The sequence below is a fragment of the Lithobates pipiens genome, unplaced genomic scaffold (assembly GCF_037356315.1).
Source record: "Lithobates pipiens isolate NorthernLeopardFrog02 unplaced genomic scaffold, aLitPip1_a1.2 Scaffold_19, whole genome shotgun sequence".
In the NCBI taxonomy this organism is placed as follows: Eukaryota; Metazoa; Chordata; class Amphibia; order Anura; family Ranidae; genus Lithobates; species Lithobates pipiens.
In genome coordinates, this window is record NW_027507764.1 from 565,341,076 (window position 1) to 565,367,867 (window position 26,792).

Sequence of the window (26,792 nt, forward strand, 5' to 3'; positions counted from 1 at the left end):
TTTAAATTAACATTAACTGCCCATTCTGGTGATCTCTGACGGTGACCACACTTAAGCCAATACCCAATCACTGCGGTACACCTGACCAACTTCCCAAAGGCCTCCACCTGTGACCGGTCGGAGACAACTTCCGCCAGTGAACATAACCGTATTCCCTCCAACGTTCAGGAATACCCAGAGGGGCCGATCGTTAGATGAGCCCCCCACACCCTCAGATCCCTTCTGAGTACCTGTCTACCGTCAGAAACCACCAGAAAACACACCGCCACAGCCCGAAAGGGTGACCCCCTCAACCTTGAGGGCCGCCCCACACCCGAAGAGCTTTCTGTATGCCCTCCTGTAAGCCAAAGGACCAGAGGTCAATCCCCACATCCGATAGATGAACGCCATCCCGCCTAAGATAAAGCCCTACATTCACCTCCAATTCCCTGTGTCTTACCACAATGCCCCCGTTCTGCACTACAAACCGCCCAACAACCTTATTAACCCTAATCCTGGTTTTCTCAAGGCTGGCTAAAGACCTGGCCCCCCGCCACACCGTTCTGGCCACAATGTCTGACCACACCAAAATGGTGCCCGGGAAAAGGACTCGCATGCGCAACACATCAGCCTTGATATCCGCCAAAATGTCCTTCACTTTTCGAACTCCCAGGTCATTGCCCCCCGCATGAACGACCAGCACATCCGGGGGCCTATCCCTCAAAGCGAAACGCTCCACCTCCCTCATGACACGCTCCCACCTCATGCCCGGGAAACCCAACCACATCACCCTAGCTACCTCCCTGGGGATACCTAATTGCCTGCCTGCTGGTAGAGAATCACCTCTCCTGGCCCCCCAGCAGACGTACGAATGCCCCAGGATCCAAACGAGGCGTTGAGAACCTCCATCTGGAATGAAAACAAGAGAAATAACACAACAACCAAAGGAATGTTACAAGCACAGTCCTCCCCCCCATAAATCCCACAGCAAACAACCCCCAGCCGCACCATCCTTACCCCAGTAGCAACTGCGGCCGGACATAGGACCGGAACCTCCGGGACTCCCATCTACCAATCCGGCGAACCACCGCCTCCTCCAGCCCACATCGAGCCGCCTCCGTGGCCGCCCCAATCCGAAAAGAGTGGGACGCGTAGTCCCGCTCATCCAAACCCACCGCCCTCAGGCATTGCCGAAAGACCGACACAAACTGAAAACGGGATAGAAAAGAGCCCTCCTCGTGCACCAAAAAGGGGCCCGCCCTCCCAGGCCGCACCGCCCGGAAAGCCCGTACCGCCGCCACCGGGCACACTACCGAGCCCGGCAGGGCGAGCAGCGTAATCGCCACTCCCTTGCCCCGTTGATCAGTCTTAGACCTACGCAACCGTATACTCACCCGATCCGCAACCACCTGCACGTCCTGATCCAACAGACCCCCAGCCACCCGTTTTGAGCGACACACCAACTCCCCAATCCTAAAAGCCCCATAAAACGCCAGCGAAAACGCTGCCGTAAACAGGACGGTCTCGTAAGCAGACGAGCAAACGTCCACCAGCCGAGAACAAATTGCCACCAGATTGTCAAATGACACCGGCCGGCGCGCATCCCTACCCTTCCAATCCCTCCTGTACCCCTTCAACGTTTGCCTCACCCAAAAATCCTTCGTCCCGTCCGGCTCCCCCCACAGTTTGAACAAAAAGGCCAACCCCGCCAGCTTCCGCTCAATAGATGCGGGAGACAGGCCCGTCTCAATGTTCCGGGCAACCCAGTACAATACCACCCAGCGCCGGTCGGAGCCCCGACCAGCCACTCCAACCTCCCGCAGGAACGCCCACCATTCCGCCCACACTCTAGAGTAAGCGGACCATGTAGCCTCACTCAACGACCTTTTTAACCAACCTGCGGCGATTCCAAGGGAAGTTCCCACATCCACCCGGGGCATGGCGCCCCCGACTCCTCCGCTCCCGGCGCCAGCTGCCGGAACTTGTCCCACTGAAAACGAGAGAGCGAGTCAGCCAAAGAATTCTCCACCCCAGGTATGTGCACAGCATAAACGTAAACATTGAGCCGCAAACATCGAAAGACCAGGTGTCGCAGCAGCCGGATGACCGGGGGGGAAGAAGCAGTCATCCGATTGAGGACCTGGACCACCCCCATGTTATCGCAATTGATGCGCAACTTCAAATTACGAAACTCCGCCCCCCATAACTCCAATGCCACCACTATCGGGAACAATTCTAGCAAAACCAAATTGCCCAACAACCCCGCAACCTCCCATGAGCGTGGCCAAGGTTCCGCACTCCACCGACCCCGGAAAAATGCCCCATAACCCGTTGAGCCAGCCGCGTCAGTAACCAACTCCACATCGAAGTTGCTCACTGGCCCCGACATCCACATAGCCCGCCCATTATACGACTCCAAAAATTCATGCCAAGCCCGCAGGTCCTCCCGGTGTTCCCTTCGCAAACGCACGAAGTGGGTAGGGGCGGTTACCCCGGCAGTGGCCCCCGACAGCCGTCGGCAGAACACACGGCCCATAGGGATGATCCGGCAAGCGAAATTCAGCTTGCCCAACAGGGACTGCAGGGCCCGAAGCTGAACCTTCGGCCGGCCCTGCATGCCTGCCAACTCCGCCTGCAGATCCCGTAATTTATTCTCTGGCAATCGACACTCCATTGCCACAGAATCAATCACGATTCCCAGAAAACTCAATTCCGTCACCGGGCCCTCCGTCTTATCCCCCGCCAACGGCACCCCGAACCTGCCCGCAATGTGCTGCAACGTGGACAGAAGAATCGCACACACACTGGAGGCAGGCGGGCCCACGCACAGAAAATCATCCAAATAGTGGATGACCGACTCCAGGCCCGAAACATCTCTCACCACCCATTCCAAGAATGAACTAAAAGCTTCAAAGTAGGCGCATGAAATGGAACAACCCATGGGCAGGCACAAGTCCACATAAAACTTGCCCCGCCAATGGCATCCCAACAGCCGGAAGCTGTCCGGGTGGACCGGCAGAAGGCGAAACGCCGATTCCACATCCGCCTTGGCCATGAGAGCCCCACGACCATACCGCCTGACCCACCGTACCGCCGCGTCAAAAGAAGTGTAGGAAACCGTACACGCCTCCGGGTCAATGAAATCATTGACCGACCCCCCTTTCGGAAAAGACAGGTGATGAATCAAGCGAAACTTCCCCGGCTCCTTCTTAGGAACTACACCCAACGGGGAGACCACCAGGTCCCCCCACGGCTGCACTTCGAAAGGGCCACCCATCCGGCCCAGCGCCACCTCTTTACCCAATTTTTCATCCACAACCCCCGGGTGATCTAAAGCCGATCGCAAATTCCTGGCCAACGGCGGCACCCCTCCCAAAGAACAGGGAATCCTAAAACCGTCCCGAAAACCCAGAATTAACCCACGCGCCGCCGCACCATCCGGATACCTATTTAGGAAAGGAAGCATCCTTCCCAGGTTCACCGGCGTCATCCCTTTTGTGACCGGCGGCACTGGCACGCTGACCTTTTTTGAAACAGCGAGACAGGGGGTGGGTGCCGCCGCACCCGGAGCACTCATGCTTGAAGCGGCACGCGCCTCCGAATTTACAAGCCCCTTCATTAAAGGGCCAGCACACCCCCCACTTCTTTCCGGCCGGCAGTCCCGAGGAAGACGCACTCCCGGCCCCCCCCTGAAGAAACGGAGTGGGGGCCCGCGGAGCAGACATAAGCCTCATCCAGAGGCTTATGTCCTTGTGATCCCACCGCAGGTCAGCCCGCACTGCCTTACGCTGACGAAACTGCTCATCATAGCGCAGCCAAGCCAGCCCTCCATACACTCGGTGAGCCTCCCCAATCGCGTCCAGGTAACAAAATAACGCCGAGCAATGCTCGGGGTTCTTTTCCCCTATCACGCTAGCCAATATAGCGAACGCCTGAAGCCAATTTGCAAATGTGCGCGGGATCAGCCGATACCTACGTTTTTCCTCGTCGTCCTTCTTGGAACTGTCCGGCTTAACCCTGTCCAAATTAAATTTCTCGAGGGGGAGCAAGGAGAAAATCTCCACATACTCACCCTTGCCGATCTTGTCCCGCACCTCCTGCTTCAAATGCGCCCCCAATGGGCCTTCGAAACAAACATAGACTTCGCACCGGGCAGCATCCGCGATCCTAACCAGGTCAGACCGCGCCCCCGGGTCCGCGGGCACCGGGGGGACCCCCGGGCCCACAGCCCCCGCATCCGTGCTCCCCGACACCGCGGCAGGCGGTGCATCCCGCGCAGGAATGACCTCCGCCCCCCCGGCCCCCCCCACAGTACCCATCCAGGGGGCCACCTGAGGCGACCCGGAGCCCCCAGCAAACTTACCAACCAGGGCCTGCAGCCCCCCCAACAGCTCCTGCAACTGACCTGACGGCCCCCCCGGGGCCACAGGCCCCGCCCCCTGCGCTGAACCTGCCGCAACCCCCCCCACTACATCCCGGGATCCCGTGGGCACCGCACCCCCCTGCGCCACCCCCATCAGATCCCGCAAGGCATCCGCCAGCAATGTAGACTCCCGCAACTTACCCGGGCCCCCAGGGGCCTCGGCGACCGGTACCGGTCCGGGTGTAGAAAAGGACCCCTCCTCCTCCTGGGACAGCTCGCTCTCCGAACCGACCTCTCCAACGCGCACCGGGGACGCGGCAATCCCCCTGTGCTCCGCGCGGTCCATCCGGTCCCTGCGATCCGGGACTGCAGGCAATGTCCTCCTCCCCCCGCCGCCCCCGGCATGCCGGCGTCTAAAACCAGCCCTGCCAGGCACCTTGGCAGCCTTCTGCGACCCACCCTCCCCCCCCTCCGGCACGCGACCCCCCCGGAGCGCCCCCCTCCCCCCCACCGCGCGGATGCTGGCCCCAGACCCAGCCTGCCGCAGATCCCCCGCCACGTGCACCCCCCCCCCTTGGCCTGCCGACCCAGAGCCATCCACACTCCCCCCCACCTCCACCGGGCCCCGTGCGGTCCCGGCGCCATTTGCATGCGGCCGTGAAGCCCCGCCCCCCTCCGTTCGGCGGCGTAACGACCGCCCGGACCGGGGGGAGCCGATAACCTGTCGTTTTGCCGGGGGGACCGATCGGTCCACCCCCGGGCTCCGGGAGTCACGAGGCGGCCGAGGAGTAGGCCCAGGAGAAAAACGCGCCGGAGGCCGAGACCTCCGCGCGCGCAGTGGAACCTCACCTGTCCCGCCGCCGTCCACATCGCCATCCGTCAGGTCACCCACACGTTCCCGCAGCCAGTCCGCACCGTGCACCTCCGCCGCCCGTCGCAGCCGCGCGAAGAGTCCCTCGAGGTCCGCCATAGCAGAGGAGCAGCGAAAAAACTGCCTCCTCTGTGTCACACTGGGCTCCGAATGATTCCTTAAAGCCACACCTCTCCCTTTTATGTGACCCCTCCCCTACACTGAACTTGTTTCCTGCAAACCTTTTCCTGAACTCCACCCATAAAGCTTAACCCTCTGTGTCCCTCATCCACACTGTCATGTCCAGCACTCCTTATATCATTGCATTCATAATCCGTGCTTCTCTTTTTTGCCTGGGCATAGGATGACCTGCCTACCTCCCGAAAGTCACAACGCCAACAGAATATTCCCAAAGTTATTGGTCAACAAATAGTTTTGGTAAATAGGGCATGGATTTGGGAAAAGAAGGATGGTTTGGACTTATTATTTGGGTGGAGTTTAAATGGAAGCTGAGCAGAAGATATTGCCATTTCTTGGCCATTTTATAGAATGGTGATGATATAAAATGCATAATGATAAGGCCTTATCTATGAGCAGCAATAACAATTATGCAGGAAGATTCATTTCAATCTATCGCTCCTTATGCCGCGTACACACGAGCGAATTGTCCGGCGTACTTAGTCCGGCAAACAATCCGGCGGATAGTCCGGCGGACTTTATACCGAACGGACTTGGCCACACACGGACACACAGAAAGTCTGGCGTTTTCTAGCGCGATGACGTACAGCACGTACGACGGGACTAGAAAAAGGAAGTTCAATAGCCAGTAGCCAATAGCTTCCTTTTTCGTACTTGCTTCTGAGCATGCGTCATTCTTAGTCCGCCGGACTAGCATACTCACGAACGTATTGTCCGCTGAAACCCAAGTTAAGGCAATTAAGGCAATTACACTGGAAAAGTCCACTGAAGCCCACGCACGATCGAATTGTCCGCTGAAATGCGTTTCGGCGGACTAAGTACGCCGGACAATTCACTCGTGTGTACGCGGCATTAGATTCATTAACTAGATGGTGTCTGCTGAAGATGTAAATTGCCCACACTCCCCTCCCTTTCGGCCATACTTCCTGCCCAACTCTGCGATTGATTGGCAGTGAAGGAGAGGGAGGGACCTGCTGTGAAGGATCCTATTGGACGCTTCACAGCACAAACACTGGTGCATTATGGGACAGGATTGTGCCAGGAACTGCAGAAGGTGGAACACTCTTGGGGTTGACCGGGGGGGGGGGGGGGCTTCTGGTGAGGTAGGCTGACCAGATGGTATGGCACCCCCATGATTTCTAATGGTGGCTCTGCCCAAAGAGATATCAATGGTTTTTAACTGGCCATTATGGGAATTCCAGGTGATGTTATCTTATGCTTTTGGTTAGTTAAAGGTCAAATTATTGTGGGTGATGTGTAATGTGTGAGGTTCATATAGCATTACTGTTATGCTGATGTAAATGCTTAGTAGAGGAGATCAGGGTGATCTCACTGTTGGAGCATCCAACACATATAAGAATGACTCAGCTCCCCGGGCCCCATCTATCACTTTTTGGTGGACTAGAATAAAATGAAATAAAAACATGTATGTTTTATTTTATGTAGAATTCATAAATCTTTTATGCAAACGTGCGTTGTCTCAGAACTTTGCGGCTATATAGGTTCTGTAGCAGCAAAATTGGCACGGGGATCACAGAAGAGAAATCTGATCCAGATTGCAATCATCGGTGTAGTAATTGCATGATCAAACTTTAACGATGCAATCTGCAACTTATTAATTTCCAATATTAAGATTTAGCTGCTGAAAGTCTGAGAAAGTGTTTGTACTGCCTCATAAAATAAAACATCTTTATTCCCTACATATGGCAGCAATTAGCAAAGTTACATTTCCAGTCTTATTGTAGACCGACAATGGCCAAATGCAAAAACTGAAATTTTCCCCTTTACTTGCTCTTTTCCTTTACAGTGCATTGAAAAAGTATTCATACCCCTTGACTTTTTCCACATTTTCTCATGTTACAACCAAAACGTAAATGTATTTTATTGGGATTTTATGCGATAGACCAACACAAAGTGGCACATAATTGTGAAGGGAAAGGAAAATGCTAAATAGTTTTCATTCTTTTTTACAAATAAATATGTGAAAAGTGTGGGGTGCATTTGTATGGCGCCTCCCTGAGTCAATACTTTGTAGAACCAACCATTCACTGCAGTTACAACTGCAAGTCTTTTTGGGGATGTCTCTACCAGCTTTGCACATCTAGAGAGGGACATTTTTGCCCATTCTTCTTTGCAAAAAAGCTCAAGCTCTGTCAGGTTGGATGGAGAGCGTCTGTGAACAGCAATTTTCAAGTCTTGCCACAGAATCTCAATGTGATTTAGGTCTGGACTTTGATTGGGCCATTCTAACACATGAATATGCTTTGATCTAAACCATTCCATTATAGCTCTGGCTGCATGTTTAGGGTCGTTGTCCTGCTGGAAGGTGAACCTCCACCCCAGTCTCAAGTCTTTTGCAGAATGGGTTTTCTTTTAATATTTGGCTCTATCCATCTTTCCAGCAACTCTGACCAGCTTCCCTGTCCCTGCTCAAGGAAAGCATCTCCATAACATGATGCTCCCACCACCATGTTTCAAAGTGGGTATGGTGTGTTCAGGGTGATGTGCAATGTTAGTTTTCCACCACACATAGCATTTTAGGATTAGCATTAGCATTATTTAGCTTTTAGGCCAAGAAGTTCAATTTTGGTCCCATCTGACTGGAGCACCTTCTTCCACATGTTTGCTGTGTCCCCCACATGGCTTCTTACAAACTGCAAATGGGACTTCTTATGGCTTTCTTTTAACAATGTCTTTCTTCTCACCACTCTTCCATAAAGGTCAGATTTGTGGAGAGCACGACTAATAGTTGTCCTGTGGACAGATTCTCCCACCTGAGCTGTGGATCTCTGCAGCTCCTCCAGAGTTACCATGGGCCTTTTGGCTTCTTCTTTGATTGATGCTCTCCTTGCCAAGCCTGTTAGTTTAGGTCAGGGACAAGCAAATAGCAGACGTTCAGCTGTTGCAAAACTACAAGTCCCATCATGCTTCTGCCTCTGGGTCTCATGCTTGTAAGGCTGTAAGAGTCTTGCTATGCCTCATGGGACTTATAGTTCGGAAACCGCTGGAGGTCCGCTAATTGCATATCCCTGGTTTAGGTGGACGGCCATGTCTTGGTAGGCTTGCAGTTGTGCCATACTCTTTCCATTTTCGGATGATGATTTGTAAACATTTTTGAAAACCATTTATAATTTTCCTTCCATTTCACAATTATGTGCCACTTTGTGTTGGTCTACACATAAAATACAAACTTTCAAGGGGTGTGAATACTTTTTCAAGGCACTGTACAGTAGATAGTAGTTTCACTGGGGCTCATACACACTTGTGCATTGTGGCAATGTGTGGCAACCTGCTGTGTGTGTGGTTCATGGCAGTGTCATTGACTGTGAATTGCACAGTACAGTGAAGTGCGATGTGTGATGCGCCACAAGGCACATACTGTGCTTTGTGACGCACTGCGCTGCTATAAAAGGGTCATGTGCATTTTTTGATCCATTGTGGTGCTTTGGCAGCCCATTCATAATAAATAGGTCGCCTTAACCACTTCCCACCCATAGGATGTCATATGATGTCTTGGACTTTGAGTGGAAATATCTGAATGATGCCTGCAGCTACAGGCATCATTCAGATATTCTTTTTTTTCCCAGCAGGCGATTCCTCCCCCCTCCCATTGCCCTCTGGTACTTCTCCTGGCTTGGCCGTGTGATCATCGAGCCAGAGAATGAATCCAGCAGGGGCAGTTTACCATAGAGCTGGCCATGGACCAGATGGTCTCTGGCCATCTCTATGTCCCACGGGGGCTGTGATGCCACTTCCAATGCCAGCAAATGTAAGCACTGCCATTTTTTATTTTTTTTTGCTGGGAAGCTTAAGATCGTTATTGGGTTTTTTTTATATTTCAGGCTTTCCAGCATAGAGGAGAGATAAGGGGACTTACAGACCCCAGATCTCTCCATAAAGAGGACCTGTCATGCCCTATTCCTTGTTATAGGAATAAAAGTGTTAAAAAAAAATAAAAATAAAATAAGGGAAAGTGTAAAAAAAGAAACAATTAAACAAAAAAGTAAAACGTCCCCGTCCCCTTGTGCTTGCACGCAAAAGCGAATGCATATGTAGGTCAGGCCCGGACAAGTAAATGGCATTCAAACTACACATGTGAGAATGTTAGAGTGAGAACAATAATTCTAGTGCAAAACCTCCTCTGTAACTCTAAACAGGTAATCTGTAAATATTTTTTAAAGCGTAGCCTATGGAGATTTTTAAATACTGAAGTTTGGCGCCATTCCACGAGTGTGCGCAATTTTAAAGCGTGACATGGTAGGTGTTTATTAAACTCAGCGTAAAATCATCTTTCACATTATACAAAATAATGGGGCTAACTTTAGTTAAGTGTTTTTGTTTTCCTCCCCAAAAAAACACATTTGAAAAATTGTTGCGCAAATACTGTGTGACATAAAAAATTGTAGCAGCTGCCATTTTATTCCCTAGGGTCTCTGAAGAAAAAAAAAAATCAATTTTATATACAGTATTTATCGGCGTATAACACGCACTTTTTCCCCCTAAAATCAGGGGGAAATCGGGGGTTGCGTGTTATACGCCGATCCCCCGCTGTTGCTACCTGTTTCTGCAGCTTCCAGGTATTTTCGACCGTTCGAGGCTATCTTCGGCCATTCGAGGCTATTTTCGGCCACACTCGGCCGTTCTCGACGGCTTTCGGAAAGCCGCTGAGAACGGCCGAGTGTGGCCGAAAATAGCCGAGAACGGCCGAAAATAGCCGAAAGCCGACGAGAACTACCGAGCGCCACCGAGATAGACAGGACATCCGCTCTGTATCTCGGCGGCACCATTTTTAAATGACAAACACACTGACAAGGCTGCAATGGACTGACAAGGCTGCAAATGGCCCGACAAGGCTGCAATGGCCCGACAAGGCTGCAAATGGCCCGACAAGGCTGCAATGGCCCGACATGGCTGCAATGGCCCGACATGGCTGCAATGGACTGACATGGCTGCAATGGCCTGACATGGCTGCAATGGACTGACATGGCTGCAATGGACTGACATGGCTGCAATGGCCTGACATGGCTGCAATGGCCTGACATGGCTGCAATGGCCTGACAAGGCTGCAATGGCCTGACATGGCTGCAATGGCCTGACAAGGCTGCAATGGCCTGACAAGGCTGCAATGGCCTGACAAGGCTGCAATGGCCTGACATGGCTGCAATGGCCTGACATGGCTGCAATGGCCTGACAAGGCTGCAATGGCCTGACAAGGCTGCAATGGCCTGACATGGCTGCAATGGACTGACATGGCTGCAATGGACTGACATGGCTGCAATGGCCTGACATGGCTGCAATGGCCTGACATGGCTGCAATGGACTGACATGGCTGCAATGGCCTGACATGGCTGCAATGGCCTGACATGGCTGCAATGGCCTGACAAGGCTGCAAATGGCCTGACAAGGCTGCAATGGACTGAAATGGCTGCAATGGCCTGACAAGGCTACAATGCAAGGCTGCAAACGTCTGACAAGGCTGCAAATGGCTGACAAGGCTGCATTGATGTAAATGTAAGTTTTTTTTTCCTTAAACTTCACTCCTAAAAGTTTTTTTCTTTTAAATTCCCTCCTAAACTTGGGGGTGTGTGATATACGCCGGCGCGTGTTATATGCCGATAAATACGGTGTGTATATATATATATATATATATATATATATATATATATATATATAATCTTTGGGGGTTCTGAGCAATTTTATAGCAAAAAAAAGTTATGATATTTTTCATGTAGAGAGGAATGTCAGAATTAGCCCAGTATGGAAGTGGTTAAAGATGCAATGTAACATATATTAAAACATTGCATCAGATTGCTAAATTGTGAAGCAGCCCTGAATGCCATTTTGTTTCCTAAAGCACTAAGTATCAAAAAGAGGAACTTGTGAAAGTAAGGAATAAGGAAAAATAAAAGTGACTAGGCAAAAATAAGCATTGGGGCTCCTCGTGCACTGCAAGGGTCACCTTGCAATGAAGGGGAAGCCCCACTGCAAAGGTAGATTTTTCTCACAGAGTTTAGCTTTAAGAAGACTGAACACATCTTCTGGAATTATAATAACACTTCAAAGTTTTTATGAGATTTTAGTAATCCACAGTACATCTACTTTATTGATGGCATTTCCATTATTTTTATTTATTATGCTGGGTACACTTGCACGGTCATTTATTTGTATTGAAAGGGTTCAGAGAAGTGCCAGATAATTGTATCCAGATGTGACCTTTTTATTTGTAAGACTAATTAGATCCCCATTTGCAGGTAAGACTGTGCCAAACGGGAACTGGGGCCTTCTAGACCAGATCGCAGCCTTGAAATGGGTCCAGGAAAATATTGCTTATTTCGGCGGTGACCCCAAGCAGATCTGTGTTGGTGCGGATGGAGCAGGTGCTGATATCTCCAGCCTCCACTTATTGTCAGCAGAGAACAAAGCCATCAGACGAGCTGTGCTAATGGTAAGCCAATACACCACAGCATTTAAGGGAGAAACCCTGCTAAAAGCACGCATGTATATCTAAACTGGTAGTTAAACACAACCCCAGTATAATTCCAAAAAAATGTGTTTACATTTTTTCAGGCTAAAAACAGAATCTCTTTCCTTCTCAATATCTTGCCTATACATGTTGGAAGGGGGGCAGGTATTGCTTATATTAAAAAAGGACTGGAAATTTCCAAAAAGATATTCTTCAAGGGGGGTATACCGGATATAACAAGATTTTATTGATAGCTCTCACACCATAGATAAATAGTATTGGGTATTGCAGGCAAGAAGGTATTGCTTGTCTTCTTTGCTGCTTCCTCAATTTTATTCTATGTGTTTAGGTTTCTTAGCAATCTATAAGAAACAATTCAGTACTGTCTGTGACACTTGTTATTTGCACCAACATACAATTTTTCAGGGTAAGCTCTTGGGGTGCACCCCCTTCTTCAAGGACCAAGCAGTACCACTATTTTGGCAAAATGTTAAGTATGACAATCTCTGAGGGGGAAAAAAGCCACAGACATACACAGTAATAGTAATTATACTTGGGTAGTAACAGTCACAGAGGTGAGGATGGTCATAAAACTGTTGGATAATGATTTAGAAAACTGAGGTCCACATTTAGTCCATTATAATATGTGTCAAATAGAATTATAATTCTTAGTTTAAAAGTTTTCCTTTCCTGAGTAGTTTTGAAGTTCCCTTTAGAAACAATTGCGTGCTACAAGTGCACTAATATGGCTACAATCTCTTTTAGCAATGTATAAAAAGTAGGTAGGAGACTCAGACATAAAGCAATACAGTGTACATTTAGTAAATAAGAAACATGTGAAAGAAAACACCTATTGGCAGTTGGGTCTTCTAAATAGGAGCTCCAATTCCTATTTCCAGGCATGGTATGGATGACCTCAGGCATGCACCGTGCCTTGCAGTCACCCTGGCATCAGGTTAAAGAAGACTTGGATCTTGCCACTAATTGTCTTATCCTTCATTCTTAACCAATCAAAACTGATAAAGGTTCAACCGATTTAAATGGACATGATTGTATGAAATATGCTGCATGATCATGGGTAAAACATTATGGAATTTAAAGCCATTCTCTCTTAAGCTTATTTTAGCTGCCTGCCCAGTTTCAGAAACTGAGAAAACATTTTGAAATATTCAGAGATCTACAGAGCCTTGTTGTACAATTGAAACAACTGACAATTGTTTGAACAATTAAAACGTTATCAATTTAACCAAAGGGGAATCTTTCAAAATTGTTGATAAGCCATCCTTTTGAAGTCTTTGCAAATCCCCCAGTGGTTATTTTTTCAGCATTTTGCCAAACTCACCTTTCCTATGATCCAGTGTCAGGTTTTGGAGACCAATCTGGAGACAGCTTTACTCATCGGGACAGTGACCAGTCAGGAGACAGCACTTTTGATTGCATCCTGTGTCATTAAGTCACTCCAAGAGTGCTTTGGTGCATCCTCTATCTCCAGATGCACTCCAGTGTGCCCAATGTTATCTTGTGACTCCAAGTACAACTCTTTGCACCCTGTGTTTGCAAGGGCACTACATGTTACCTAGGGACTTCAAATGTGTTTCTGTGGGCCCCATGACTCCTAGTGTGCTTTTGTGCACCCCATTTCTCCAAGTGCACCCCATGCCATCTATTGACTCTAAGAGCGCCACCGTGCACCCTGTGTTTCCAAAAGTGCCATATGTTATCTAGTGGCTCCAAGTGTGCCTCTGGGAACATTATGATTCCTAGTGTGCCCTTGTGCATCCTAGTGTGCCCCATGTTATCTAGTGTCTCCAAGTATGCTCTGTGGGCCCCTGCTTTCTCAGGTGTTCCTGTTCCCCTTAGTGACATCTATGCCCCCACACATGCCCCCACACAGCCTCCAATATGCTCCTGCATCACCTGGACTGTCCGTGACTCATTTATGGTTTTCCAGACATTGAGAGTAAGCTTATCATCTGTTATAAGTCAATAAACCCTTGTCATATGCCTGTGCCAAACATGTATCTACTTTTGTTTTGAAGGCTATGAGCATAGCTCCTGATAACTGCAGTTCTCTACAATCAGTGTGATTCCCAGTCATGTGATCATGTCATTTCCTATCACAAGTAATGAGATCTTTACATCTGGTGTTGGTTCAGGGTGAGATCCAGAGACATAGGAAGCCAGTGGGCAACAAATACATTATGTACACGATTAACACGTTAGAAACTCTCAGGTTTATTGTGAGAGTAACATAATATAAGCACAATGTATAGCTTTACAGGAAGAATGACAACTTATACTGGCTGTGATACAGCAAATTTCAACATACATTTGGAGCCGGCAAAGGAGTTTTGCATTGCAAAGCACCTTATCAGTTTTTGCTACGTTCATGTTTTCTTTATTCATAGTGTAGCACGTAGGCTTATTGTAATAGGCATCATCAGTCATTTTAAATTGCTGCAAATATCAGGCATTGCTATAAAACCAATCCAAAATTGTGCCAGGGGGTTGGGGAGGTGCTGATTTCCATTGTGGTATTGTACTTGTTGGAGACTTTATTGGCAGGAGTTTCGATCTCTCCCTCTTCCCCCTCTCACCATTCCTGCTCCATTGTCCATCCTGTAAAATATCATAGCTGGCAAGTGAGAACCACTCATATCAAAAATTCATTAGGGAGATTTCACTGACCAAGTTCCCTAGACATATGTCAGTGGGCAATACAACCTCTGTTAGCCTGCGCCTAATACTCATTTATCAGTATTGATAGAGTAAGTTAAAGTCAGAACTTCTGTAAATTTTTTATTTTTGTCTGTGTAACCAGTAGGGTGATGTACCCTCTCTTTCTGTCTCAGTGAACTTGTGAGAACAATTAAGTGGGAACAGGTGTCACCGGAGCAAGAACATTAAAAATGTAATAGATGTTCTAACCTTTCCTCATTGTACTAAATTACTGTACTTTCGTTGCCGTCTCTGAGTGCTATCCCGTCACTTCCTGTTCTGGTGACACCCCATCACCAAGACTAAAAATTTGAGTAAAAAATAAATAAAAAACAGAAAATGCCTAACAAAGCCTCTAAGCCAAATCAAAACGAATGAAAAAGTTTTGGCTGGAGTTGGACTTTAGGTGGCTTTTAACCACTCAAAAAACTCATATGGATATCTACTGAACTTCCTTTGAGTTGTCACTTTAGTAAACAGTTTTTTGAGTATTTCCCCAAAAAACGATTCCTCAGCACTAAGACACCAGTCAAATGAATACTAATAATTGTAAAGTGAGTCATAGTATACAAATAATAACGCTTAATTCTGGAGTCATACAGGTCTTAAAATTGGAAACTTGTTTCCTAATACTCGGTGTATCACAGTTTTGCTCCCAATTGCAGAAGAGTCTCTGTAAAAGTTTTTAAAAACTCCAAAAGTGGTGAAGAAATGTGTGGTCTAAAAAGTTTTTGCCGAATAATAAATAATATTTCTGAGCTTTGCAACAAGTTCCATGAATATATGACTCACAGCTCTTGGGTTGCATGAAAGCAGAAGTCAATTTTTAATGAAAAGGCCTTCTTGTAGGTCTTGGATTGCATGAAAGTAGAAGTGAAGCTAATGAGGAGTCCTTCTCATAGGCCTTGAGTTGTATAAAGTCAAAAATATATTGGATAGGCCTTTTTGTAGGCCTTGAATTGTATGAAGACAAGTTTTTAATGAAAAACATTGGTCTTGTGGATCTTGGGTTACACAAGTAGAAATCCATTTTATAACGAAGAGTCCTGCTCCCCTTTTTGGTAGCCCTCGGTGTAACCTGTTCTGTTCGACATAATGTTACATGGATATATTTCAACTCACAGGTCTTGGGTTGCATGAAAGCAAAAGTCAATTTACATTGAATAGTCCTTCTTGTAGGTCTTGGATTGCATTAAAGTAGAAGTGAAGTTCATAATAAAGAATCCTTTTCATAGGTCTTGAGTAGCAAGAGGTCAAAAATATATTGGATATGCCTTCTTGTAGGCCTTGAACTGTATGAAGTCAAGTTTTTAATGAAAATCATGGGTCTTGTGGATCTTGGGTTGCATTAAAGTAGCAGTCCAGTTTATAATGAAGAGTCCTGCTCCCCTTATCTGTACCCCTCGGTGTAACTTGCTCTGTTGGACATAAAGTTACTTCTGGCGTTGACAGAGGATAAGACACAACTTCTTCGGCTTGGCTTCTGTTCATTGCTTGGCAGAGAATAACTTTCCTCATCTTCAGCCAATGACAAATAGGAGGCTATGCTTTGGCGAAGACCGTAGCTGAGAAAAGAGTCATCCGTTTCTGAAGAATGGTCTGGTTCTTCTGCGGTTAGCGAAACTCTGTAAAAGACAGCGTATACATTTTTGTAGTTATTTAAGGGAATGTACAGTTTTTTCATCTATAATACTCATGATGACTAAACAAATTACATGTTTAATATTATCATTCCTTTGGTGAATATGCATGATGGTATATACATTTACGTGGATACAGATTGGAATCATTAAAACCCTTGTCAGATTTTTTTATTTTTTTTGCACTAATAATCTTTTCCTCACTGACTGGTCCATCATGGTGCTTATCCACATGTGCTTTTTTTTTATTTATTTTTTTGGTCCATTAACTTGCATTGCTTTAACGCAACACATAGCAATAGACAAAAACGGTCCTGCAGCATTTTTTTTTTATGTGACCTACCACAAGGCACAACATTTGTGTTCTGGTGCTTTGCAGGCTGCTGTAGTTGTGCATTTGGGTTCCACTGTAAATGACGGGCACCGCAACACAGCATGTATTATATCATGTGTTACCATGCATTGTGCATAAGTGTGAAGCCAGGCAGCCCCCGCTTCCGCTTTAATGATTTTGTTTCAAAGCTGTCTGGCTAACAAAATGGCTGAATGGAATATATAAACCACGTAGCAATGGAATATATATACAAATAATTTCTGAAGGAAAGATGAAGTGAAAGTGCATAAACCTTTATATACAGTAAATAATTTCCATGGTGTTTTTATTGTCTGCGTAAGTGTATAGAAGCATATATTTGGCTGCTTGCTTTTGCAGGTTGCACAGGACTTTATCAATATTTCTACAGTTGTGTAAGAATTTCAAAATGGCATGGACCATTGGTATTTCAGAAAGCCACAATTTAAATTAACCCAATTTATATCACATAGAAAAACTTTACCAAATTTTAAGTAAATATACTACTTTAACTCTGAAACAGAACAGTAAAGTTTGACCCTGTTAAGTTCCTATAATGCCCCATACACACGGTCGGACATTCGGACCACAAAATCCATCTGATTTTTTTCTGATGGATTTTGGCCGAAACTTGTTTTGCGTACACATGGTCGCACAAAGTTGTCGGAAAATCCGATCGTTTGGAACGAGGTGACATTCGTAACATACAATGGGACTACATAGAGGCCAGTAGCCAATAGCTTTCGTCTCCAATTTTTTTCTCTCTACACATGATCAGAAAAAGTCTGATCGGATTTTGTTGCGGAAAATTTTAGATCCAGCTCTTAAACTTTTTCTGTCGGAAATTCCGACAGAAAAAGTCCAATAGAGCCCACACACGATCGGATTTTCCGACAACATAATCCGATCTGACTTTTTCTGTCGGAATTTCCGACCGTGTGTATGGGGCATAAGCCAACAAGGCGTTTTCAAGAACAGGGGGCAGATTGAAGAAAGCATATGAGGGAGCAACATTTGGACAAGAGTGAAGAAACAATTGCATCAGTCACACCTGCTGCTGAGCCCCTGATTCAGACCTGATTGACCCTTGGAGGTTACAGACTCCTTTATTGTTCCACAAAATCAATTGCTGTTATTGCTTATTTGGAAGGAATTATTTTGGAAGGAATTGTGAAATGATTCTGCCCAAAGAAATTGTCCAGTGCAAGAAAATAGTTCAGGAACACTTCCCTGACACTTGGTTATGTGACATTATAGATCAGATGACCAAGTGCAGCGGAGATATGGGGAGGTGTCCCCATGAACCTCTACTGTGAAAAGGTGGGGTTTACAGCACCCACTTGGAGCTCTGCAGTAATATTTATTGATTTTGATTGGTAGCATGGTGGGAACTTCACATGAAGAAGTGGGCTGGGTCCACACTTCTCAATAGGGCCCCTAGTACAATAACTACTCTATTGGATCTGAGCATGGCAGTTGAAGAGAGTGTGATGATCTACAGGAGCCCAGAATTAAATCAACAAATTAAAATGGAGTCAAAAGAAAATCTAGGTAGTTTGGAGAATTAAAAGATCTCCTTTTTTTCCTATTCTGGTCATTTGGACCCTTTTGTAGAACAGATCCTAATAAATGTATTCTAAAAGCATTGATATAGAACTGGCTCCACTGGTGCTAGTGATGCCAATAAAGGCAACACCTGGGGAAGATTAGGTAATGAATGGAAGAATGTGGCTGGAAATATACTTACATGAAATGGGCAACTGTACAAATATGGCACAGTAGGTACCCTGGACATTTTTCAAACTGACCAGGTGGCACCATAAAAAATTTACATCAAAGAATAGTTAAGGTGTTGACACTGGCCATGGGGATCAATGTGATCTGACTGTTCAGAAGCTATTGGTGGTGAACATAAGGTTACCAACATGTGATCCCGTGGCATACTAGTACAGTAGTACAGAACAGCAGGAATCTGGTCAAAGTCAATCAAGTCATTTACTGTAGCTCAGTCAGCTTTTTTAAGAAGACTATTCTACAAGAAAAATTAAGGATGGCAATAAATGGGCACATGTCATAAGGAGAAGCAAAAATATTGAGTTGTTTGTCTATCATTAAAAAGGCTTATGATCAAGGATGGGCGGATGACCAACATTTTTGAATTCACTTGCTGGATTTTAGCAGTGCACAATTCTCATGGAGACTTCTCAAGTAAAAACATCTATGTGTTTGATTGCAAGCTCTTCCATTAGTCAGTGTCATGCATCTCCCACTAGGAATCCCTACATGGTCCAGTCCTTGTCCAGTTATGGCCACTCTAAGTATCTGGACAACCGACATGTGTCAGAAGTGTTGTGTTATGAATGCTGGTATTACTCACTTCTTCATACTCTTCCAGTTGAAGGGCTTCTTTCTCCGCATGACGGGCATTTCTTGTCTGCCAAAAACTTCTGTGAGGTTTACCGACTGCTGGGTGAGGCACGGGGTGGTGAGAACACAACAGAGCCCATCTGCATTTTCTGTAGGGGTAACATATATAAATAGATCACAGTCCTCATTTTCCATTTTCTGCTTCTAGTACTCAGTATGACAGAGCAGTTATACTACTATGGGCTTATTAAGAACCAAACGCTAGCCAAAACATTTTGCTTTGCTTTGGATATAATGGCAAAAGCTAAAAGCATCTGTTTTGTTACCAGGGGGCAGGAAGTGAGCAGAATCTATCCGGTGGGGACACAAATATGGAGATGGGTTAGAACCTCAAACTATTTTTAATGCTAATATAATGATATAATGTGACGTAAACGTAATGTAGACACTACTTCATCAGGAGGGGCAAAGGCATTGAATTCTTTGAACTTGGAATGTTTATTTATAGTTCAAGAAGAGCCAACACATTTATGGGATCTGTGCCCCTTCTTCAGGGCTGTGAATTAAAAAAGGTTGGCATCGTAGCAGATATTACATTTTAAAACCTGTCTAACAAAGTAATGTGAAGCTTAAAATTGGATGGATAGCAGAGATGAGATGTCAGTATAGACAGAGATGACTAGCAGGACAAGGGTTTATGCAGAAGAAGTGCCCATAATGGCAATGATATATAAAAAATAGCACAAATACAGCGTGTCTAAGTGGCAGACATCACTCAAAAAGGTGTAGATTGGAATATGTGACCACACGTTTATTTACAGCCCTGATGAAGAGGACGCATATGATTTACCGGTAAATGCGTGGCTCTCCTTGAACCCTCCATAAACATTCCAAATTTATAATTCCTGTTTAGAGCATTCTTTTGAATACACAGACATCGCCCCCTTTTGTTTTTTTTTTAACTGCAAACAAGACATAGCAAGTCTCTTTAGCAATAAAGAGCTGCCTACTCACAGTCTTATTTTTCACTTTTTAGTTCCGCATTGAGGGTGGGTAAGCTGCATTATATTACATTTTGTTTTTGGGATCAGGTACACATTACAAGGATTGTGTTGGAATAGACAGGCAAGGCTCATATAGGGCGCTTCTGCATGATTTTGGGAGCCCCTTTGGGAAGCCTGGCTAACAGCAACCTCCAATGCTGCATGGATACCCCTGCTTATTATAGGCTATAGTCATTCTAACAGGTTCTCTTTGAATCATAGAAGTCAGATCACAACACCTCTTTCCATCCTCCAAATAATACATTACATTAAAAATTGTCAGTAGCGCACTTTTATCCCCAAATCCTATCACAGAGGAAATAGGGCCCATGAGCTACAAAATTCTATTGCAACCCGTTGGCTAGCAGCCACCAGGAAAAGGGTGGTGCTAAATTTAATGATTGCAAGATATTGCCCCTTCTGAAGGAGTAGAGCAATTGCATTTATTCTGCTGTTCCTTGTTTACAACACATTGCGTGTTGTGATATATCTATGTCAGGGGTCTCCAGACTTTCTAAACAAAGGGCCAGTTTACTGTTTTTCAGGCTCTGGAGGGGCGGGGTTAGACTGTGGCCATTGGCTATAAACATCAATGGCCATGGTATCAATGGGAGAGCTAGTGCTCCATTGATTGTGTCAGTAGGAGGAATAGTGCCCTACTGTTGGCGTCAGCAGGAGGAATAGTGCCCTATTAATGGTATCAGTGGGAGGAATGGTGTCCCATCATTGGTGTCAGATGGTTGAATAGTACCCCAAGGGCCAGGTAAAAGGCAAGCAAAGGGCCACATCCGGCCCCCAGGCCGCAGTTTGGAGACCGCTGATCTATGTTGTTACATTTTTACTTTATATAGACTGTAGCCAGCACCCAGAGGTTCCTCATTTCTTCTTCTTTTGCTGTACTCTATGGGGAAGACTTCCATTAATCTCGTGTTATTACCAAAACAGGAAATGAGGGGAAATCTCAACAGGGACATAAAAAAGTTCTACTATTAGAACCACCAAAGTATGGCTGGACTTGGAATTTAGTAAGACAAAGAGAAATGTGCCACATCCCCTTAACTATAGGAACCAGATGGCTGTACCTATCTATATACATTACTGCAAGCTTTGTAAAACACTAACACACATCAATAACATTATTTACATCAAGCTAATTAATATCACTCTATTATGTAAAGTCTTTCAAAGTTATAATTTCAAAATAGATCCAAAAATGTTAATACCTGAATAGTGGTTGACGAGGTGCTCCAAGCATTGGAAGGTCAATCTTGGGGAGATATAATACCAGTTATTCGGTAAGCGGAAAATTCTATAATGTTTCACCTGTCTGTGCTTGACAGATAAGGAATACGTTCCTGTAGAAAAGGATAAAAAGTATTAGTGACCCAGTAGTTCTGTTTTGCCATATGGCTTTCAGTCAATATCCACCTCAAAAACATTTTTAAATGTCTTTTTAAAGCATGAGCCCATGTGTGGTGTGTTGTGTTGGTGGAAGCCCAATTCTCCCAAATGACTTTACCGCACTGTTCTCCCAGCTACTGCCACGATTACTGTATTTCAGTTCAAGCAAGCTGCCCTCAACTTCAATTGGAATGGAGAAATCAAAGCCCGAAAAATCATTTTTTTTTTAAATTATTTGAAAAATAACATAGTTGGAATTGCAGTTGAAGACAGGACAGTATAGGACAGTGATAGTGAACCTTGGCACCCCAGATATTTTGGAACTACATTTCCCATGATGTCCAACTACACTGCAGCGTGCAAGAGCATCATGGGAAATGTAGTTCCAAAACATCTGTGGTGCCAAGGTTCACCATCAATGGTATAGGATTTCAGATGGTGGGTCCTAGTAGAGCCCTAGATGTGAATAAATAGATGTAAGTTGTAGAATACATGTGTATCAAGGCCTGACTGGTCAGGTTGTTTCTCAGATTCTGGATATATGAAAAAATTAAGCTAACCGTCAGGACCTGGTCTGACATTTTAATAATTTTATAAAAGTGTCCATCTCCTCTAGAATATCATGTTTGTGATGGGCGTGCCGTGATTTTTGTTCAGGAGAACATTATCATTTACATCCCCATTACTGATTTGCATGGAATTTCCAGACATTTTTACAATGACTCAAGTATTATAGTCATTACAACAATGAAATGGATATAAACCAGCTGCTGACAAGCTGACTGTGCTTGTAATCATATTGAAAGAACCAACATTAAAGGTCCAGTAGCCCATTCGCATTATTTTCACTCAAACCCAGATGAAAGGATCTTGGACCCTCAAAAGGGTCTTCAAACCCCAAAGGGGTTTGACTTTTGACCATTGACTATGCTTTTGATTGTCTGAGACTTTTATTGAAAAAAGTTGTATTTGGACCTCTCAGCGGTGGTGTGTTGCTTCGGTTTCCATTTCTGGATATTTTTCCAGCAGTGGAACAGCTTTCATACCATATAGAGTTGTATTTTTTGAGAAATTACTTAGAGGGGCTCCCTTGCCACAGCATACCGTAATTATGTGGATTTCAGATGTCTTATTTTACTATTTTTTTCATGTAATAAAGATGTTATGTTTTTTAATAATGATGAGTTTGTAGGTCAGAGGTCTCTCCATAGGTTTTTCATTGATACCTTTTGGCTTGTTTGTTTGTAAGGTGTTGTTGAGCCCTGGGTCCTTTCAGTAAGGGTTTTTTAATATAGATTTTGTACTTTTTTTTTTTTTCCCCTCTCATTTCTGCCAAAACCAGTCAGGCATGCCAGCTGTTCAGTCTGGTACTAATATAGGATGGGGTGTCCCCATTCACCAAATTATTAAAGAACAGGATGGGGTGTCCCCATTCACCAAATTATAAAAGAACAAGAAAATATGTGTTTGGCTTTGTTTTGTTCCTCGTTCCCTATTGGGTCCTTCTATTATTCTTCTATCTATGGCTAGATCTTAGCTACCACATTTGAAGGCCTTCCAGGCAAGGAATGAGTGGGTTTCCCTGGGATTCAGAATTTATCTCATTGGAAGATGGGTCTCTCCCAAATTCTTAATATTTAGATATTTGAGTTTATCTCTGTGTGGGAAATTACCTACTTTTAAATGAAAAAAAAAGATTCTATAGTTTTGTAATATATCTTATTTTATTATGTTCAGTTCTAAATAAAAACATAAAAATCTTACTGGGTTAAAAAAAAGAGCTGCTGCATTTGTATTTTCCATATTTACCATGATTACCAATCTGGATTTTCAGTATGCCAAAACACATCAAGGTAGTGCTGGGCTTTCTTATTGGATGCTTTGTTAAAACATTATAATATATATTTATGATAGTAAAATTACAAGTATAAAACACTAATATAAAATGGTAATTTTGAGCCCAAACCAATAGGGAAGAGTCGGAACCCCTGTGAGGTTTTAAATCCTGCCGGTGACCTATTTTGGAAAGATTTGCAACACTTCCTCTTCAGCCTGAATTTCATTACCTGGACAGGAAGTTGGGAAACCCTCCCCAATGCACAACACAGACTTCTAGACAGTGAGATCCAAACACTTCTTTAGGGGGAAGTGTGGGGCATGGAGGAGGAAACGAAAGCTACAATTATTAATTTGGAGAATGGTAACTCAAAAGTGCTTAAAGTAATGTAGAAGTAAAACTTGGGGGCATATTCATTAAGCAGTGAATGCGCCTTTCACCATAGAAATACTGTCCTGTACCTGGAAGAATCACCTGCAGTGAATGTTTGGTGAAGTTCAAATTCACCCCTTTATTAATATTCCCCTTAGTCCTTTGCTGCATAAACCCTGAACACAGGCCCCGCCAGTGGGAAAAGGAAGTCCTTAAAGTCACACATCATAGAAAAACTCAGTGAGAAGGTTTATGACTCTTACTCCCCCCAACACATTTCACGAGACCCCCCCCCCCCCCCCCAGAGCTTTATCTCCATGAGCGGAGTGAAATTAGTTGGGGGGCATGGCCTGGTTGGAGTCCGAGCTGAGGCTGTCATAAGTCTTCTCACAGGGTTTTGCTGTGATGCAACTTTTAGAACTTCTTTACCTTACTGGATGTTTTGAACTGGGATAAGCTCTGTTCTTGTCGGCACGCCTAGTGGTTTCTCATGCAAGAGGACCTGGTGGAGCCTTGAACAGCACCTGTCATTTTTGTTGTGGGTCACAAGCCCCCAGCCATTCACCTTTTTGTGTTTCACTTTGCCGGATCATGAATGAGCCGGTCTTCACTTCTGGCAGCTGTAGTAGTTGTTCTGATTTCTCCCTTCCCACTCCATCAAACAGCCACCTGGAAAGTAAAAGGAACTGGTAAGAAAAGCAGACGGGTTCCAAAAGAAAATGAACATCTGGCTTACAATTTTCTGTTTTTGATCAAGAATAGATACCCAGTCATGGGAGCCCTCAAGAGAAGGCATAACCTAAACAGAATAGAGCAGCCTTATTCAATCTTTTAACCCACAGATGAATCATTTTGAGGTCTTGGGGAACCTGTGCTAAAACCAAGTCATTGAGTGTCAGAGGGAAAATCACCCCTTACTTTGGTTGCCAGTGGGATAAATGCCCCCTTCACAGACAGCTAAAATGATCATCGATGTCAGGCAGCTGGCTCTGCCAAGTGTCATTGTGTCTATGACTAGCATCATCAAATTGGAGGTCAATCCACCACAACTCAAGGAACCCCTGGCAACCTCTGGAGGAACCCTAGGGTTCTTTAGAAACCTAGTTGAGAATGACTGTAATACAGTGTGTCATAACGACAATGTTTGGCCCTGCTTTGTTATCAGCATGGTTAGATCATGTGTCATTGCCCCCCAGGACTAGCATCATCAAATTGGAGGTCAGTCAGCCACAACTCAAAGAACCCCTTGCAAACTCTGGAGGAACCCTAGGGTTCTATAGAAACCTAGTTCAGAATGGCTGGAATACAGTGTGTCATAAAGACGATACGTTTGGCCTTGCTTTGTTATCAGCATGGTTAGATCATGTGTCATTGCCCCCATGACTAGCATCACCAAATTGGAGGTCAGTCAGCCACAACTCAAGGACCCCCTGGCAACCTCTGGATGAAACCCTTGGGTTCTATAGAAACCTAGTTCAGAATGGCTGGAATACAGTGTGTCATGAAGACAATTAGTTTGGCTCTGCTTAGGTATCAGCATGAATAGATCATGTATCATTGCCCCCATGACTAGCAACATCAAATTGGAGGTCAGTCAGCCACAACTCAAGGACCCCCTGGCAACCTCTGGATGAAACCCTTGGGTTCTATAGAAACCTAGTTCAGAATGGCTGGAATACAGTGTGTCATGAAGACAATTAGTTTGGCTCTGCTTAGGTATCAGCATGAATAAATCATGTGTCATTGGCCCCAGGACTAGCATCATCAAATTGGAGGTCAATCAGCCACTACTCAAGGAACCAATGGCAACATTTGAAGAAACCCTAGGGTTCCACAGAACCCTTTTTAAAAAATGGCTGGAGAACAATGTCTCATAAAGACAATATGTTTGGCTCTGCATAGGTATTGGCATGGTTAGAATGATTAACGGGGAATATTTGCAGATTAAAGGTGACACTTAGAAATGCCTTGCTTTGTGATGTTTTAATGTCAACACAGATTCGATTTTACAGAAAAAGTTACAATGGAGTCTGCAACATAATGGCATATTTTTATTTTTTTTCCTATTTTTGCTGCGGTGGGCTGATGGGTATATGAGAAGGACACAACCAAGATGTGTTGCTGCATAAATAGATCATGTAGTTCCCGTCATTACCACTTTGACTTAGATTTATCTCATATCCCCTTTCTCACGCTGCCACGAGAACATGTGAGGTTCTCAACCGTTGCACGCAAATGGAAAATTAAGTTCAGTAATATGTTTCATTTTGGGCTTTTTAAGAAAAAGGTGAAGAATATTGATCTGTTTTCTCAGAGGAAGACTGAACATTTCCCCTCTTTTCTGATTAAATTCTAGTCTATAAAACATAACCGGTAGCAGAGTTTGTACCTTGATTAGCTGTTGTTAGAGGCAGAAAAAAACGAGGGCCCATTTACACTTGGGCATTAAAGCAATACGAGTTACCAGAACACATGGTGGTGCATCGCTGTGCCATTCATTGTGAATAGCACCCCAAAAACATTGTAGAGTCCAACCCCGGCACATTGCAGTACACTGCAATGCACAGTAACAAACCTGCTCTATGTGCAGAGTATTTTGTGCTATTCATTGTGAATGACACACCAACACATTGAGGTTGATTTACTAAAGGCAGTTCCTCCAGAGCTCCAGATCCAATCATGCACAAGCAAATGTTCTGTTTTTGTTATTTTCCTTGCATGTTGTTGGATAGTCTTCGCAAAGAGAAACTTTACCTCATTTACTAAGCTCTGGAGCAAATGCACTTCCAAAGTACAAAATATTTTTGCCTTTAATAAATCAACCCCATTGTCCCACTCCCAACGAACTGTCCAGCTATCTCCTACTCTGGCCACCTTTAGGCGATCCCTTCAAGGAAGCCTATTCTGCCTCCACCTAACAACTGAACTTTGAGTTCTACCATCAGCTCATTCCTCACAGTTATTACTTTTTGTACCATTTGCCCCACCCTATTAGATTGTAAGCTCTTATGAACAGGGCCCTGTTAACCCACTTGTATTTTATTGTATTGTCTCACTTTAAGAGCTACACAAAGGGGGTTATTTACGAAAGGTAAATCCACTTTGCACTACAAGTTTACTGCAAGAGCACTTGGAAGAGCAGTCATTGTAAATCTGAGGGGGTAAATCTGAAATGAGGGGAAGCTCTGCTGATTTTATCATCCAATCAT

At 45.0% G+C, this 26,792-nt stretch overlaps 2 protein-coding genes and 1 non-coding gene across 3 annotated transcripts in view; 1 reads left to right on the forward strand and 2 right to left on the reverse strand.

The window, feature by feature from the left end:
* TG (thyroglobulin) overlaps positions 1-26,792 on the forward strand; it is a 483,762-nt gene that overhangs the window by 246,552 nt on the left and 210,418 nt on the right. Inside the window, exon 41 of the mRNA XM_077493367.1 lies at positions 11,642-11,835. Within this exon, the coding sequence (XP_077349493.1) occupies positions 11,642-11,835 (194 nt within the window). The remainder of the gene's footprint in view (positions 1-11,641; positions 11,836-26,792) is intronic.
* SLA (Src like adaptor) overlaps positions 14,069-26,792 on the reverse strand; it is an 89,898-nt gene continuing 77,174 nt past the window's right edge. The window contains exons 5-8 of the mRNA XM_077493368.1: positions 24,149-24,252; positions 21,197-21,328; positions 18,941-19,079; positions 14,069-16,196 (exon numbers count right to left, since the gene is read on the reverse strand). Of these exons, the coding sequence (XP_077349494.1) occupies positions 15,962-16,196; positions 18,941-19,079; positions 21,197-21,328; positions 24,149-24,252 (610 nt within the window). The 3' untranslated portion in view covers positions 14,069-15,961. The remainder of the gene's footprint in view (positions 16,197-18,940; positions 19,080-21,196; positions 21,329-24,148; positions 24,253-26,792) is intronic.
* On the reverse strand, positions 20,248-20,379 carry LOC143999848 (small nucleolar RNA SNORA5). The gene has a single exon (XR_013278168.1). It is a non-coding gene; the product is annotated as a small nucleolar RNA SNORA5 (small nucleolar RNA).